At 39.0% G+C, this 18,350-nt stretch overlaps 1 protein-coding gene across 7 annotated transcripts in view; it reads left to right on the top strand.

Moving 5' to 3' along the window:
- ZNF638 (zinc finger protein 638) overlaps positions 1-18,350 on the top strand; it is a 97,221-nt gene that overhangs the window by 51,595 nt on the left and 27,276 nt on the right. For all 7 annotated transcript variants that reach the window (XM_054548067.2, XM_063713612.1, XM_063713613.1 and 4 more), the window contains 5 exons: positions 13,054-13,104; positions 15,593-15,664; positions 16,445-16,531; positions 17,002-17,070; positions 17,372-17,412. In XM_054548067.2, the coding sequence (XP_054404042.1) occupies positions 13,054-13,104; positions 15,593-15,664; positions 16,445-16,531; positions 17,002-17,070; positions 17,372-17,412 (320 nt within the window). The remainder of the gene's footprint in view (positions 1-13,053; positions 13,105-15,592; positions 15,665-16,444; positions 16,532-17,001; positions 17,071-17,371; positions 17,413-18,350) is intronic.

Below are 18,350 nucleotides of genomic sequence, written 5' to 3'. Positions count from 1 at the left end.
TTGGCTGGGTGCGGTGGCTTATGCCTATAATCCCAGCACTTTGGGAGGTTGAGGCGGGCGCATCACCTGAGGTCAGGAGTTCAAGACCAGCCTGACCAACATGGTGAAACCCTGTCTCTACTAAAATACAAAGATTAGCTGCGTGTGGTGGTAGTAGTCCCAGCTACTCGGGAGGCCGAGGCACGAGAGTCTTTTGAACCTGGGAGGCAGAGGTTGCAGTGAGCCAAGATCGTGCCACTGCACTCCAGCCTGGGTGACAAGAGCGAGATTCCACCTCAAAAAAATATATTGTTCTCATTTTCTAGAAGAGATACATTCAGAAAGGTTAAATGAGTCAGGGCCACATGGAAGAGTTAGAATTTGAACGCAAAACTTTATGATTCCAAAGCTTTGTGCATATACTAAATTACCTCCCTCAAGAATGAAAACTTGTTGATTTTCTTGGATCACTACTTTTCTCCAGCCTTTCTAGTTTTCCTAATAATATTTTCCTCTTCTCATGTCATGCTTTTCTTCCTGGGCGGTTTTCTTTTTTTTTTCTTTTAGTGAGATGGAGTTTCACTCTGTTGCCTTAGTCTGGAGTACAGTGGCATGATCTTGGCTCACTGCAACCCCTGCCTCCCAGGTTCAAGTGATTCTCCTGCCTCAGCCCCCGAGTAGCTGGGATTATGGGTATGCGACACTATGCCTGGCTAATTTTTCTTTTTTTTTTTTTTTTTTTTTTAGTAGAGATGGGGTTTCACCATGTTGGCCAGGCTGGTCTCAAACTCCTGACCTTAAGTGATGCACCCACCTCGGCCTCCCAAAGTGCTGGGATTACAGGTGTGAGCCACCACGCCTGGCCCTCTTCCTGGGTGATTTCTTTCCTCTCAGTCTTTAAGGACATCTCCCTTACATACATAAACTCTTCTATCCCCTTGAGTATATTCTTCTCATTTTCTTATATTATTTAACAGTTAGCACTAATCATCCGGTAGAGTAGTTCTTAACCCTGTCTTCTCTTTTCTTCTGTTCAACATAATTCAGATTTAGATAACATCCTTCCCCTTTTCAGCCAATCAGTGGCGGATCCATATTAGTTTTCCCTTGAATCTACTTCAGCTCTCAAATTCTTTATATGTAGCTCCATCATGCCTGTAATTCCTTTTAATTCAGACCTGTCATCTCACATTTGAACTTTTGAAGATAGCCTTCTGACGGGTATTTTTTATTCCATTCTCTGCTTTATTATACAGTTGTTGTCCAGAGGTCTCTTTAAAGCAGATCTGATCATTCTACTTCTAGCAACCAGTGGAATGAAGTCCAAATTCTTTGGCTTTCCATAAATTATTATTTGCCCTTTGACCACAGATTATCTTTTGAACCTATTAACAGTCAACTGCGTATTATTTTCTAGTCACTCAGAATAGTTTATTTTCCATGTTATTTCATTCCTTGGTTCTTTATTTATGCTGTCTATTTGCATGGAATTGATGTCTGACTTCATTTAACTTTAGTAAGCACTTAATAGGTTGCAGGCAAGGTACTGAAGATAAAAAGTCAGTTAAGACTTCTTTTGGGGAGAGTTGGGGGACAGATTCTGATTTATCCTGTAAGGCTCATCTTTGATGAAACTTCCTTGAACGAATGATTTTTTTCTCTTGTTATGGCTTTTCTCTTTTTTAGAAATAATATGTCCCCTTTTCTTTTTACCTTTTCAGTTCCCAGCTGAAAATGACATTCTTTTAAATCTAATTATAAAAGTAATGAATGTTTATTGTGAAAAATTTAAAATATTTCAGAAAATGTTTAAAGAAAGTGATTCACACCATTCAGAGATCACCTCTTGTTTGTTTGCTTAAGTCAGTTATTTCCCCAATAAAAGCCCTCTACTTACCTGTGGGAACTCCCACATGTGAGTTCCACCAAATCTTTCAGAAAGCAGTATTGATTTCAGCTATACCATGGCATTCAGGGGAAGGGAAAGCTTCCTGTAAAAGGGGAAATGAGAAAAGGTGGGGGAACAGGCTGATACATCAAATACTGACAAAGACACTACACACCTATCAGAATGGCTAAAATAAAAAATACTGATAGCACCAAATGCTGATGAGTATGTAGAGAAACTCATACATTGTGTGCAAGAGCAATTGTGAAATAGTACAGCCATTCTGGAAAAGAGTATGACAGTTTAACTTAACAAAACTAAACACGTGCTTACCATATGACGTCACTTACACTCTTGGGCACTCATCCCAGAGAAATGAAAACTTAGCTCATACAAAGGCCTTTACACGAGTATTTATGGGTACTTTGTTTATAATTGCCCCAAACTGGAAACAACACAAATGTTCTTCAGTGGATGAATGGCTATTTTAAAGAGTTTTATATTATAAAATTTCATGTGTATCACATTGAAATGAAATTACAGAGAGAGAACAGATTAGTGATTGTCAGGGTTGGTGGGAGGGAGGTGGCTATTGCTATAAATGGGTTTTAGAAGAGATCATTATGAAGGAACCGTTCTGTATCTTGGCTGGTGGTAGTCACACTGATCTACACCTATGATAAAATTTCACAGAGCTAAGTACACATTGCATGTAAAATGAGTGAAATCTGGATGTTGGTAGATTGTATCAATTGTGTCAGTTTTCTGTCTGTGATACTGTACTACAGTTATGCAAAGTGTTAACCATTGGAGGGAAACTGGGTGAAGGGTATATGGGGTCTCTCCCTCTTATTTCATACAACTCCATGTGAATTTACAATTATCCCAAAAGTGAAGGTTAAATATTTTTTAAATGCTGACAGCTTTCATAAAACTATAGAACAATTATATGTAGGAATATTAATGTTAAATTTTAGTGTAAAATTTTAACATATAGTGTCTGCGAGCACTTTGAATAACAGACTGTGCACAAGAGAGGGTCGTATTGGAAGTACAAATGGTTCAAAATGAGGAAATCTGTTAATTCAATTCTACCATATTAAAAAAAGAATATATGATCCTTTCCATAAATACTGAAAGGGATATTAACTTCAACATCCATTTCTAGCATTTAAAAAAGAATTCTTAGCGTGGGCAACGTAGTGAGACCCAGTCTGTATCAGAAATTAAGAAGTTATCTGGGCATGTTGGCATGTGCCAGCTACTTGCAAGGCTGATCTGGGAGGATTGCTTGAGCCCAGGAGGTCGAGGCTTCAGTGAACTGTGATCATGCTACTGTATCCCAGCCTATGCAACAGAGTGAGACCTTGTCTCAAAAAAAAAAAAAAAAAAAGTTTCTTAAATATGATATGTATGTGTGTATATATACTTTTATTTATGCACACACATACATATACAAATACACATATGTTAAAAGCCAGCATATGCTTAATAATGCATTAGATGCATTCCCATTAAGGTTGGGAACTAAACTGAGAATATGCATCAACACCTCTTTGAGTTAAAATAAATATTTTTTAAAACTAATAACCATTAACCAGTACAATGTAATTCAAGAGGCATGGAAATTGGAAAGTAGGATACACCATTATTTGCAAATATGATAGTATGATGGAAAACCTAAGAGAATCAATTATACAGTGCTATTTAATTATAATTACCCATCTTAATTCTCTAATATGTCATGTTTAATTGCTTTTTAAAGAAGAGCTCCTTATGTAATCTAATATTAAATAGTCCATTTATAATAATAAAAATGGTAGAAGTTATAAAAAGAAAACTAAAATATTAAAAGGCATAAAATGAGCCTTAAATGAAAAAATGGCATTCTTGGATAGAAAGCTTCACTGTTATAAAATGCCTTTTTTTTCTTTTTTTCTTTTCTTCTTTTTTTTCTGTTGCCCAGGGTGGAGTTCAGTTGTGAAATCTCAGTTTACTGCAGTCTCCACCTCCCAGATTCAAGTGCTTCTTCCGCCTCATCCTCCTGAGTAGCTGGTATTACAGGCCAGAGACACCTCATCCAGCTAAACCTTTTTTTTTCTTTATACACTAAGTATAAAGAATAATAGCAATAAAACATTTTAAATTACATAAGCAGATTCTAAGTTTATATATTATAAGAAATTAACGTAGAAGAATAGGCAGGACAGTTCTTTAATGAAAACAGACTATCCACAATAAATATTAAAATATATTACAAAGTTCAAAGATTTAGAATAGTTTCATATAGTTACATAGACAAAAAGTAGGACAGACGAGAGTCCAGAGATATTTCCCAAAACATACAGAACATCAGTAAATTTGTATGATAATATTTCATTTTAGTTGGGGAAGAAATCAATTATTCATTAAATTAGCTACTTTTTTTTTACTTTTGATAAAAGTAAAAGCCCTTTGCTTGGTGCGGTGGCTGACGCCTGTAATCCCAGCACTTTGGGAGGCCAAGGTGGCTGGATCACTTGAGGCCAGGAGTTTGAGACCAGCCTGGGCAACATGGTGAAATCCCATCTCTACTAAAAATACAAAAATTAGCTGGGTGTGGTGGTGCTCCCCTGTAGACCCAGGTACTCAGGAGGCTGAGGCAGGAGAATTGCTTGAACCCGGGAGGTGGAGGTTGTAATGAGCTGAGATCATGCCACTCAGCCTGGGCAACAGAGCGAGACTCTGTCTCCAAAAAAAAAAAAAAGTAAAAGCGCTTATATCAAACTGCAGTTGGATCAGAGATTTACTATGATACGAAAGATGATAACAGTATTCTTTAAGTGTGGAGAATATTTTTTGTAAAATTTAGTTTGAGAAGTCCTTCCCAATCAGGAAGACATTTGACTACATAAATGTATTAATGCATAAGTATTTTGAGTGACTTTAAAAATTGTTAACCTATGTGTTAATTTTCTTAAGGAACTCTAATAAAAAATAAGAAAAAAGCCTCAACCCAAAAGATAAATTGGAAAATAGTATGATTAGGCAGATTATAGAGAAAGAAGTAGAGATGACTTTCAAACATATGAAGACGGATACAACTACACTTATAATTAAAGAAAAAAAAAAATCCTACCAGTTTCCATTTCACATTGGGAAGGTTGATCATTTCGGTTAACCATGTTAGGCTTTTGTAGGAGACTGGTCAGGGTGGTGGGAAAAGTTATAAGGAGAGACGCAGACCTTCTTGGAAGCCCTGGGAGGTTTTGCAAAGCTTCGGGAGAGAATAAAGGCTGAAGGCAGCTAAATTCTCTTACCCTGAGGCTAAGGGCAAGTAGTAGGTAACAAAGGAGTGTAAAGGAATTTATCTAGATAAGTTTATTTACTTTTGCTGACCTTTGATCATCCGACCTTTGATCATCCGACCTTTGATCATCTGACCTTTGATCATCCGACCTTTGATCATCTGACCTTTGATCATCCGCGTGCAGGACTGCTCCCTACAGGGGGGGCAACAGTTACCCACAGATTGTGTTGGCTCCAGGCCTTTGTCATTAAATCTGTACTAAATAAATACAAGCAGCTCCAGCTTATTGGGGTGCGTTCTCTCTTCGGCGTCTCTAAGGCCGAGCAGTTTCCTAGCTGCGCTCACGCAAAATACCTGTGTCTGCGTACTTTTTTCATCCGTCGCTCGGCCAGAGTCGGCGGATCAGACTCAGCAGCTGGTGCCCCTCGTGAGGAACACTGCAAGGGATCACGACGGAACCCCCGAAAATGAAGGCGAAGAGACTGTGCAGTCAGTAAGTCATTGGTGCCCACTCGGGATATCCAAGTTCAGGGGAATTCTCAGGCTAGAGTTTCATCATGAGACAACAGCTGTCCACACAACAGAAACAGTATATAAAAGTATTGAAACAACTACTTAAAGCTAGCAGAGCCTTGGTTTCGCAGGCTCAGTTAAAGGACCTAATGCAAACTGTTGTTTCCCATAATCCATGGTTCCCAGCAGAAGGCATGCTGGACCTAGAGCTCTGGGAATAAGTGGGGAGAAATCTTAAAACAATATCATGCACAAGGGCAACGGGTCCCAGTAACATCTTTAACCTTATGGGCATTAGTTAGGGCTGCTTTGGCCCTGCTGTACACAGAAGAGCCCAAGAAGGGAAGGGAGGAGGAACCATCACCTACCTTCCCGCCTGCTCTCCCTCCTCCCCCCTCAGCCCTGCCATTACCGGGTAAAGATACCAAAGAGTAAACAGAGGTTTTCCCTGAGCCCCCTCCCCCAGTAAATTGGAAAAAAGACAAGCTCCCACTACAGCTGTGGGACCCTGTCTTAGGCAAGTGGCATTAGAATGGGAGCTCTTAACCTGCGCGGTAATGCAAGATCAGCAAGGCACTCAGGTATATGAACCCATTTCTTTTGACGCTTATAAAGATAAGAAAAAGCATTAGAGCAAACGGAGCCGCTAGTCCATTTATGAAAGGATTAATTGAAGCCATAGCAGACAACTTCTTTTTGGCCCCATGGGACTGGTCAGTGCTAGCTAAAACAACTTTAGAGCCCAGTTAATACCTCCTCTGGAAGACAGAGTATGATGAGTTGTGTGAACAACAAGCCAACCAGAATCAATTGGCCGGGCAAAACATAACAGCTGCTGTGCTTCAGGGGAGGGGTTCCTATGCCAGTGTACAACAACAATTAAGTTTTGTTCCCTAAGCCTGTGCACAAGTGTCTTTGCGTGCTATCAGGGCTTGGGACCGAATTCCCGAAAGCGGAAGTTCAACAGGGATCTTTTATAAGTGTTCGACAAGGGCCTCAGGAGCCATTTGTTGAATTTATCCATCAGTTAACCCAGGCAATTAAGAGACAAATTAGTCATGCCCAGGCCGCTGATATCTTATTGTTGCAGTTGGCTTATGAAAATGCTAACGTCGACTGCCAGCAAGCAATGCAGGCAGTCAGAGGAAAGGCAGTTACGGTCAGGGAACTTACACGAGCATGTCAACTGATGGGGACTAAAACACACAAAGCCAAAATATTGGCCATGGCAGTAAAGCCTCCTGAAGTGAAAAGGGAGAAAAACCCAAATTGTTTTCTATGTGAAGAGCCAGGTCATATGAAGAGGCAATGTCCCACTAGTAGAGACCAAGGTAACTCAGCAAAAGAACCCCCTTCTATATGCCCCCGATGTAGAAAGGGGAAACATTGGGCAAATCAGTGCAAGTCCAAATTTGATAAAGATGCCAACCACCTAATTAATCAGGTGGGAAACTTCATGAGGGGCCAGCCCCAGGCCCTGTTCCAAACTTGGGCAATGCCAGTGGCTTTCCTCGGTCAATTGGAAAGCCCAGTCCACTCTCTCAGAACAGCCACCTCTGGGAGCGCAGGATTGGGCTTACTCTGCCCCAACGAATTAGTGCTAAAAGAAGGAGAAGACCCTAAAAGGGTTGCAACAGGTATCTGGGGCCCATTGCCTCCAGAACAGTGGGATTGGTCCTAGGATGATCAAGCCTATCCAGTAAAGGAATCAATGTGCTCACCAGGGTAATTGATAGTGATTATCAAGGTGAGATATTAGTTATGATGGAATGTAAAGGTCTGCATATTTTTCCCCCTGAATCTAAAATAGCTCAGTTACTACTCTTACCGTACTGGGTCCCCAATGCCTAGGGAAAGAGTAAGGGAAGTTATAGAAGCACGGGAGCCATAGGAGTATATTGGAACCAATTAATCACTGATCAGAGACCTATGATTACCTTAAAAATTGGAAGTAAGAATTTTACTGGCTTATAGGATACGGGTGAATATTTCGATTATTAGTGATCAAAACTGGCCAGAAACCTGGCCTTGGGTCACTCAGAAACAAAAAATTGTTGGCATTGGGGAAGCACACACAGCCAAGCAGAGCATGCACCCCCTAACGTTGCAATTTGGAGGGAAAAAACAGTTAACAACTCTAAACATGACTGTCCCTGTTAACCTTCGGGGATGGGACCTATTAGCCCAATGGGGGCTGCAAACCCCTTTCTAATAATGGCCACTGTTATTATTCCTCCCCTACCCCTGACGTGGTTCTCTCAAGATCCAATTTGGGTAGCACAGTGGCCTTTAAAGGGAGAGAAATTACAATGAGCCCATGAGTTAGTTGAGCAATTAAAAGCCAGCCATATAGAACCATCAAGCAGCCCTTAGAATTTGTCCATTTTCATCATTCCCAAAAGGTCTGGGAAATGGAGACTTGCATGACTTATGGGCTATCAGTGGCAGTTTGCAATCTATGGGGCCCCTTCAACAGGGGCTCCCTTCCCCTGTGGCAGTTCTTCAAGATAGGCCTATAGTCGATATTGACTTAAAAGACTGCTTTAATACTATTCCCCTTGCAGAACAGGGCAGAGATAAATTTACATTTACCATACTAGCTATCAGTAATGAAAGGGCAGCTCGCCAATTTCATTGGAAAGTACTTCCTCAAGGAATGCTGAACAGTACTACCATGTGTCAGCATCATGTAAATCAGGCTTTGCTCCCCAGTAGAAAAAAATTTCCTAATTGGAAGATTATTCATTTTGTAGATGATATTTTACTAGCAGACCCAACAGAGCCAATACTTTTAAGTTTATATGCCTCTGTCGTTAAGTTGTTAATCATAGCACCTGAAAAAGTACAGATGCCCTCACCTTGGAAATATCTTGGGTACGTACTAACTTCCTGGTCAGTAAGACTTCAAAAGGTTAAATTAAATACTAGCAACTTAAATACCTTAAATGATTATCAAAAATTACTGGGTGATATTAACTGGCATCCCCCCACCTTGGGCATAACTAACTGATAAATTACAGAACCTGTTTTCTATCCTAAAAGGCAGTGCTGCCCTAGACTCACCCAGGTATTTAACCCCCGCAGCAAAAAGGGAAATTGAGGAAATAGACCAAGTTATTTCTCAGAGACAACTAGATAGCATAGATCCACGATATTCAGTTCAGTTGTTTGTTTTTCCTGCTAAACACTCCTCTACAGGATTAATAGGACAGATGGCCACAGGGCTGCGCTTCCTAGAATGTGTTTTTTGCTCACATACTGGGACTAAAACACCATTTCGCTATATCCAGCTAGTTAGTAAAGTCATCTATACGGGCCGCAGACAATGCAATCTGTTGCTGAGTTACGACCCTGATGTCACAAGAATTTTCTTGAGTAGAAATTCGAAGCAGTCTTGCTCCATCTCTAGATCTTCAGTTAGCACTCTTTGATTATGCAGGCCATATAAAACATGCCTTTCCTGCTGACAGACTATTTCAGTTCTTATCTCATACTCCTGTAGTTTTGCCAACAAAACTTCACTCCCTCATACCTAACGCTTTAACGCTTTTTACTGATGGCTCTGGTAAAAATGGAAAAGCGGCTATTTGGTGGAAACCACATAATTCCCTCACTCGATCTGGATTTACTACCGCTCAGGGAGCTGAGGTTGGAGCCCTAGAAACGGAATCCGTTCAGCCCATTAACATTGTTAGTGACTCTGTTTATTTGTTGCAAAACCTTGAGACCGCCCTCATTAAGTCCACTCTCGAGCCCACCCTGTGTACACCTTTTCTTGGACTTCAGCAATTGCTAGATCAACATACACAGTTTTATCACACATATTTGAGCACACAGCTCACTGCCTTACCCACTGGCTTATGGCAGTGATCAAGCAGACCTGCAGGTTATGACGTCAGTGCTTGACCAAGCCACCCAGTGGCTTCAATTTTTCCACCAAAATTAGGGAAACTTAATGATAGCAGCTTACCCAAAGACTGGGTAAACAAATTATCCTGCAATGCCCAGATTGCCAGCTTACAGGCACATCTCTTCCTTCAACAGGTGTTAACCTTAGAGGACTAGAACCTTATCAGTTATAGCAACAGATGTTACACACATCCCTAAATTTGGAAAACTATGTACATGTATCCGTTGATACCAGTTCCTACCTAATTTTAGTGCACATGCTCTTCCTGGAGAGTCCACCCGATATATCATTAAACATCTTTTAACTTTTGCGTTTATGGGGTGGCCCACAAAAATTAAAACTGATAATATTCTGGCCTATGCCAGCTCACATTTTCAACAATTTTGTCACACATGGAGCGTCCAACATTCCACAGGCATCCCGTATAATTGACAGGCCATAGTAGAACGTGCCCACTCCACCCTTAAAAATATGCTCAGAAAACAAAAAAGGGGGAAAATGAATAAGGACCCTGCAACACTACTAGCACAAGTGTTATTTACCCTTAATTTCTAAAACTTAGATGATAAATTTCAATCAACTATAGAAAAGCACTTTGCTAAGACCTCTCAAGACATAAAACCCGCAGTTTTATGGAAAGATGTAAATAGTAATGTATGGTGTGGTCCAAAAGAACTGCTAACGTGGGGAAGGTAATATGCTTGTGTTCACACCCCCCTCAGGCCCTCTTTGGATTCCAGCACGATGCATCAGATCATACCATGGCGTGGCTAGGACCCAACACAGTACCAGAAGTGAAGGAAATGACCCTGCAGGACCTGCAGCTCCAGACAACACAGCTTCCTCAGATGACACAAGCCCCGGACATAACCTGGGGGATGCTGAAGAAGACAACTTACAAGGCTGAGCAAATCCTGCTCCAGACACAGAAACCATTCACTCCAGATAATTTGTTCCTTGCTCTGCTCTCTGGTGTAAGTTGCAACTCACGTAGGATCCTTTTTATGCTCTCGCTTTCCCTACAACCCGTACGGGCTACACTATTGGGCTCATCTGTTAGATCCATCTTTCTTACGCCCTGTTACCTGGGCAGGCACCCCCTTCCCAGCCTCTAATAACGTAACTGCTTGGCTAGGAGGGATTGACTTACCCCAGTAGGGTCCCTTATTAATGGCGCACATTGGACTAAGGGGCCAGGTAACACTACATATCACTCCACTGTCTTCCCACTGTGTGTAATGTAAGGTTACTACGTACCTGCCAAAACACAGTTATGGCTACATCATGGCAAAGGAAATGCCTTAACATTCTTGGTTGCCAGTAGCCTCAAACCGGGCAAGGCAATCAGTGCCACTTTCCCCAGCATTCTTCCCTGTGCTAAAGAACAAAGCCAGGAAAATAATGGATTCCACTTTGGTTGGGAGGTCTGTCACAGGGGACAAGCCCTTAGTCTCCAGTTAGGCAATTTAACATCTTAGACTGGAGCCCCTATGGTCATTTATAGGGCGACCATACTGATGTTTGCATCCATTGTGGCATCAATCTTAGTTTCATAGCCATGTCCGTTCCCCTGTGATTTGGGCCGAAGGGGGGATGGGATATCTCAGACCCCAAGTAGAGTCCTTGCCACCCTAAGACACTTAATGGCATCTGGGACATCTTAGCACCACCCTTAACACCTGGCATGGGACATAACATAATTCTAGTAACAATTATACTATGACCTTTATGCATAGTCACACAGATCAGTGCCTGATTTGCACTACCCATCCATATGTTTTTCTTATGGGAACCAGTATTTCCATTACACCTCAAAGCTCCATGTTTGTGACCTGAGTGCAAGGACAGGCTTGCTTCACCTCATATATCACTAATTACAATATATCTAATTTAAATATTACTAGTGTTATGGTATTAAGGAGACAATCTGAGGCATTCCTACCAGTCAGTTTGATACACGATTGGCAAGGTTCCTTTGCTCTTGCCACCTTAGAACATGCCCTGTCCCAGGTCAGACACCAAAGATTCATAGTTAATCTTATAGCCTTTATAGTCTCAGCCATAGTCATCCTAGCAACTGCTGGTGTTGCTGTAGCATCTATTACTGAATCGGTACAAATAGCTGCTTTTGTAGATAACTTGGCCAGAAATGTGTTTAATGAACTTCTCTTACAGCAGGGTACAAATCAAAAGGTTCTTGCACATCTGCAAGCCCTTGAGGCTGCCTTGGAACATGTAGGGGAGTGACAAGATGCGCTGGCATTCTGACAGCAATTAAACTGTGACTGGGAGCATAAGCGTATCTGTGTCACCTCTCTACCATGGAACCAATCAATACATAGTTGGGATGAGGTGAAACAACACTTCGGGGTGACCTTACATGATAATTTAACAGCAGACGCAAAGCAACTTAAAACTAAAATTCTAGAATCCCTAAACGCCATAGATATACATGTGCAACAAACAGTTATATGGAAGGATGTGCAAGAACATCTCTCCTGGATAGACCCTCTCTCCTTGATTGGAAAAAAATATTACTAATTACACTCATGTTTGTCTTATGTTGTTTACTAATTCTAGGATGCAAAGCCGGAATACGAGCAGTAATCGCTACGCCTGACAAACCTGCTGCTGCATACATCTGTACTCTTCAATCAACAAAACTTGATGCAAAAAACAGAAAAGGGGGAGATGTAGGAGATAGTCAGGGTGGTGGGAAAAGTTATAAGGAGAGACGCAAACCTTCTTGGAAGTCCGGGAGGTTTTGCAAAGCTTCGGGAGAGAATAAAGGCTGAAGGCAGCTAAATTCTCTTACCCTGATGCTAAGGGCAAGAAGTAGGTAACAAAGGAGTGTAAAGGAATTTATCTAGACGAGTTTATTTACTTTTGCAGACCTTTGATCATCCTATTGCGGTGCAGGACTGCTCCCAAGGCGGTGGGGGCGACGATTACCTACAGATTGTGTTGGCTCCAGGCCTTTGTCATTAAATCTGTACTGAATAAATACAAGCGGCTCCAGCTTATCAGGGCTGCATTCTCTCTTTGGTGTCTCTAAGGCCGAACAGTCCCCTAGCCGCACTCACGCGAAATACCTGTGTCTGTGTACTTTTTTTCATCCGTCGCTCGGCCTGAGTCTGCGGGTCAGACTTGGCAGGATTTTGACTTGATATATTGTGTGTGTTTGGAAATGGGGAATAATTCCTATGCTTATGTACTGTTGATGGGAATATTAATTGGTTCAGCCTTTCTGAAGGTCAGTCTAATGTTACTTGTTAAAATTTAAATCTGTATGCCTTTTGACACATCAAGTCCATATCTAAGAATGTGCCCCCATAGTAATTCCATGGACATACAAAGATGAGTATAGGGATGTTTCTTGCACGGTTCTTTCGAAATTATTGCTAGGTTGACTTAACTAAATGCAAATGATGTTATTTGTAATGTAGTACTTAAATGTTTTTCTTGTTGTTTTAGCCAAAACTGGACAAGCCAAGGCATCTGTAGCCAAAGTAAACAAATCTGCAGGTATGTTTTTTTAATTAGGATTCTAGACTATTAGTTAAAACTTTAATGTATTTTAAAATCATATGGCAGTAGCCTTGGATTTCACATGACATAGTCTGTATTGAATGCCTGCTAATCTTTGAGATTTATAATCATCTAGCAGTTTTGAGAAATGATATGTACTAGATAATGCTTCTATAGTAATTATTGAAATAATTAACTGGAGAAATTTCTCATGATGAGTATCACATATTTTCCTCTTTCTCTTATTGAGGTCTCTCTTCTTTCTTTTATAAATAGTTTAATATGATCCCTTGTAGTTTTTGTGAGCTATAGTGGTATTTTAGGTAATTATTAAGTTTTTTCTCTTTTCCCTAGCATAATCCTTTCCAGTTTTTCTCCCATTTCTGCTAAATCGTGATTAATTCAGGGTCATCTCTTTAAGTGGCTAGAGATCAATGTATTAAATTATCTTTCAAGCCAGGCATGGTGGCTCACGCCTATAATCCCATCACTTTGGGAGGCCGAAGAGGGTGGATCACCTGAAGTCAGGAGTTAGAGTCCAGCTTGGCCAACAAGGTGAAATTCTGTCTCTACTGAAAATACAAAAAAATTAACCAGGCACCAGTGGTGCACGCCTGTAATCTCAGCTACTAGGAAGGCTGGGGCAGGAGAATCGCTTGAACCTGGGAGGTGGAAGTTGCAGTGAGCTGAGATCTTGCCACTGCACTCCAGCCTGGGGGACAGAATGAGACTCTGTCTCAAATAAATAAATAAATAATCTTTCATATAATACTAAAAAGGAAAGGAAACAGCCTGGAACTGGCAAAAATCATTATTAATGGCAGATTCAGAATTTTCATATAGTAGTTTCTTAGAAGCAGTAATTTGAGTGGGTTATGGGTGGCTAGGAAAGTTGTCTTGAAGCTGCATTTATTTTGCTAACTTTGATGTTACTTTGATACCAAGTGTATGGGAGTCGTTGGGGATGTGGTAGACTGGGATTAAGCTGATGGCCACCCCTTTACTTGTTGGAAATTAATGCCGGCTATTTTTTATTTTTTCCTTAAGTCCCAGTACCCAGATAGAAGTGACTTGTGATAATAACATAGGGATAGTGAAAGAAATATCTTAAGGGCTCACTGAGGCTCAGTTTACTGCAGTGTGGCAAAAGTCGTGAATGACAAGTTAGGTGACAAGCTATAAGGATTTGTATTGCTCTTTTTGAGCAAAGATTATGGACTGTCTTGACTATAAAGGGTGGATTTGTAAACTGTTCCAGTTGATTTTTGTAGATGTCAATGAATACTTTTTGTATGATTTTTAAAAGTATGATTGTATTCTCATAACGTTCCTGTTAGGTAATTTTGGCAATCACCACCTTATGTATAGGGAAATGTGTACACAAATCTGTTCGTGCCCCAAAGCTGCTCAATATAACTTGGAATTCAATTTAGATCTATTGTTTTTTTATCTTGGGCTTTTTCCTCATCCATTCTCGCTAGTTGTTATGAATCCTAATTTCGAAGTTAAGTGTCCTGTTGCTCTCTGAATGGTGGAACGGGTTTGGGCTCTCTGACGATCTTCTGCAACACTTTGATGATCACATCTTTATAAACAGTACCATCTTGGAAAATAGGCCATAGTAATAGATAATGTAGGTACAAATAATGGTCAGAGCAATTTAAATAGTACTGTACAGCTAGGAAACTGTAGGAATGAGTCAAAACAATCTTTATATGACCTGACCATGATATAAGTGTTCTTGAATGCTTTTTAATCAATTAGGAGCTGTGGAAGGGTTGGGAGGATCTAGGTTTAACTGCTTTTGGAACTGCTAAAAGTATGGGATTGCTTTTATGTCCTTGGAATTAGTAATTTTGCTTCTAGTTGATCCACACATTCAGAAATTTATTTAACTTGCATGAGTGCTATTTTAAGTACAGGTTGAGTATCCCTTATCCAAAATGGTTGGGAGCAGAAGTGTTTTAGATTTTGGATTTTTTTCAGATTTTGGAATATTTGCATATATATAATGAAATATCTGGGGGATGGGAGCGAAGTCTAAACATGAAATTCATTTATGTTTCATATACACCTTATATACATAGCCTGAAGGCAATTTTATACAGTGTTTTAAACAATTTTGTACATGAAACAGTTTTTTTTAAGTACTTACATGGGAATTTCCCTCTTGTGGTGTCATGTCAGCAGCACTCGGGGTTTCAGGTTTTGAAACATTTCAGATTTTGGATTTTCAGTTTAGGGATGTTTGATTTACACCCCAATAGGAAGGTAAATATCTTATTTCAGTGATTTATTTTTTCTGAAGAAATTATCATCATTGCTAGATTTAGAAAATGGCCTATATGTCCCCAAAGATGATAGCATTTTATGTTTTGAATAAAATATAGCCTATTGTTCTTATATCTTTTTCTCTGTGAGGTTCTTTGGAGATTGTTGATACTAGTTAAGTAAACCAGTTTTGACTACATCTTTTGTGATTTAGGGAAATCAGCAAGTTCTGTAAAATCTGTGGTAACGGTAGCTGCTAAAGGTAATAAAGCTTCAATCAAAACAGGTAAGACTATTGGGGAGGAGAGATTTTATTGTTTATTCTTTATTCACGTTTTAAATTCGTATAATAATTGTTAGCATCTAATACCTGAAGAGTTTAGTAGATATTTCCTTGATATTTAATGACCCATTTTGTTGGAATTTTGTCTTTGGCAGATAGGCAGATACATTTTTGTGCATGTAAACAATCACATATATATACAGCTATACAACTGTACATTTTTGACAGCTTTGTAATCACAGGTTGCTCTGTCGTTTCCCTCCATAAATGGTTTAATCTTTGTTTCCCTCGTTTTTTTTTAGAGTTGTCAATTCGTATTGCCATCTCCAGTTTCTACAATTTCTTAGATGCTTGTTACTTTTAAAAAGTATGTTAGGAGAATTCTTTTTTTTTCCATAAAGAAATGGAACACTAAAATAAATTTAGCACCTTGCAACTAGAGCAGTCTTTTTAGTAGTATCTTTCCTAACAGAATAATTCTAAAGAATCTTTGCAGAAATTACACAGTATTATTTTTGCGTGTGTGTGATTATGATGTTGGTCTGCCACATGAAGGTTAAACATGTGGCTCATTTGACGGCATCACCAAAAAGTTGTATCTTGATTTAAATTTGCTTTTAATCTTATTGGGAAAGAGGTACTGAAAATAAATAGAAATAATGACTATGTGGAAAAGAGCTGCTTTTGTAATAAAGTCAAACTAATTTACTAATACATTAGTGTGAAACATGCTAAATGATTTAACAAGACCTTTAGAATAATGACTGACTGTACTTTTACAAGCAAAATCTGGTGGAAAGAAGTCTCTAGAAGCCAAAAAGACTGGGAATGTCAAAAACAAAGACTCTAACAAACCTGTGACTGTACCAGGTAAGCTTGAAATGTGGTCATTCAGTGCTTTCTTTTCTTTTTTTTAACTTTTTAAGTTCAGGGGTACATGTGCAGGTTTCTTACATAGGTAAACATGTGTCATGGGGGTTTGTTGTACAGGTTATTTCATCACCCAGGTATGAAGCCTAGGACCCATTAGTTATTTTTCCTGATCCTCTCCCTCGTCCCATCCTCCACCTTCCAATAGGCCCCAGTGTGTGTTGTTTCCCTCTATGGGTCCATTTATTTTCTTTAGATCATCTTTAAGGTATATTTTGAAATTTTGCCTAAAAATTATCAAAGCGGGAATTGCTGTCTTTTGTTTTTCAAAGAGAGATGTTTGGCTTATGTCAGGTCAGCCTAAGGAGACTTGAAATGTCAAAATAAACTAGCTTAAGTTCCTGTTTAGATTCATTAGTTTAATTATATTAGTGTTTTACTAGACTATTAAAGCAGATTATTTCATGCAGAAAACTCTGAAATAAAGACCAGTATTGAAGTCAAAGCCACTGAAAACTGTGCTAAAGAAGCTATTTCTGGTAGGTCAATAGAAATTTTATTTTGTTCTTTACTTATTTTAATTACCAATGCCATACCTAAGTGAAATTAAGAATATTACGATTCATGTCTTTATCTCTTAATCTGAAATTTTGATCTCAGAAAGAATGAAATTTAAATGTATTTTTTAAAAGCCAATGTCACTTTCGTAGTTATTTTGTACTAATTCTCTAGACTTGTTGTATTACACGTTTTCATGTAGCTACTGTTTAATCTATTGTGGAATAAAGTGGGATCTTGATAAGTATGTCTGCATCATTTTTAATTTTATTTTGTATTAAGATGCTGCTTTGGAGGCCACAGAAAATGAACCACTTAACAAGGTCAGTTTTCATATTTTATTTATTTCTTTAGAGCTCAAGACATTTTAACAAAAGATACTTTTCTTATAAACCCAGGTAAAAAATTCATGGTATTTGGCATGTGAGAAATTCCAGTCATTTGTGACTTTTAAAACTTGATTTTTAAAAAGGAAAAGAGAAAAAAATGTGATTTTAGCTCAAAAACCCTGAGGTGCAGAGTAAGTCACAAAAGTTAGGAACAGATCATCAACATTTGTTAATGTACATGTTTTTTGAAGATTACTTTTCATTGAAAACAACATGTTATGCCAAAATGGGTTTTGGGTAGACAGTAGTTGGTTAAATTAGAATCAGTAGAATTTTGTGAAGTCTATTTTTTTCTTAGAGGTAAATGGGAGATATGTTAATGGTTAGAATACCAGTTGTTTGCATTTATGGGGAAGCAAGTGGAGTTTGCAGTTTAAAGGACATGAAGTTCACTTAATATATTGTTTTCTTGTGTTTATATTATTATTAATACATTACAATCATTAATTTACGTTTTACTGGTATAGATTTTTAGATCCTTCAGGTGTTGAGCGTAAGTTTATTTTTGTCTAGTAGATCCATTCTTCAAGTAGTAACTAAGTAGTAAGTCTTATTTTAGGAAGAGTATTTTATAGCACCAATTTAGTGTAGCGTCACACTAAACTGGTTTATGAAGATTGTAACTTCCTGCCTTTTTTTCCCCCTAGAGATCAAAAATTGCCAAGTTGACTATAGCACATCATCTTTAGAAATTTCCCCAATAACCATGAAAGGAGTAATTGGCATTGATGAGAGAGTTACCTTGAAGAATAAAATGGATCTGAGAGAAGGGATGGCAGAAAACAAAGTGCTTAATTGCATTGAGGATTGGGTTGTGGGGTAAAGATTCTCAGGAGCTTTTTTATTATGTATTGCCTAACAGTGATTATCTT

Source organism: Pongo abelii, chromosome 12 (genome assembly GCF_028885655.2).
Source record: "Pongo abelii isolate AG06213 chromosome 12, NHGRI_mPonAbe1-v2.0_pri, whole genome shotgun sequence".
Taxonomy (NCBI): domain Eukaryota; kingdom Metazoa; phylum Chordata; class Mammalia; order Primates; family Hominidae; genus Pongo; species Pongo abelii.
Note: the sequence above shows the minus strand (reverse complement) of the source record. Positions and strands in the feature narration are given on the sequence as shown.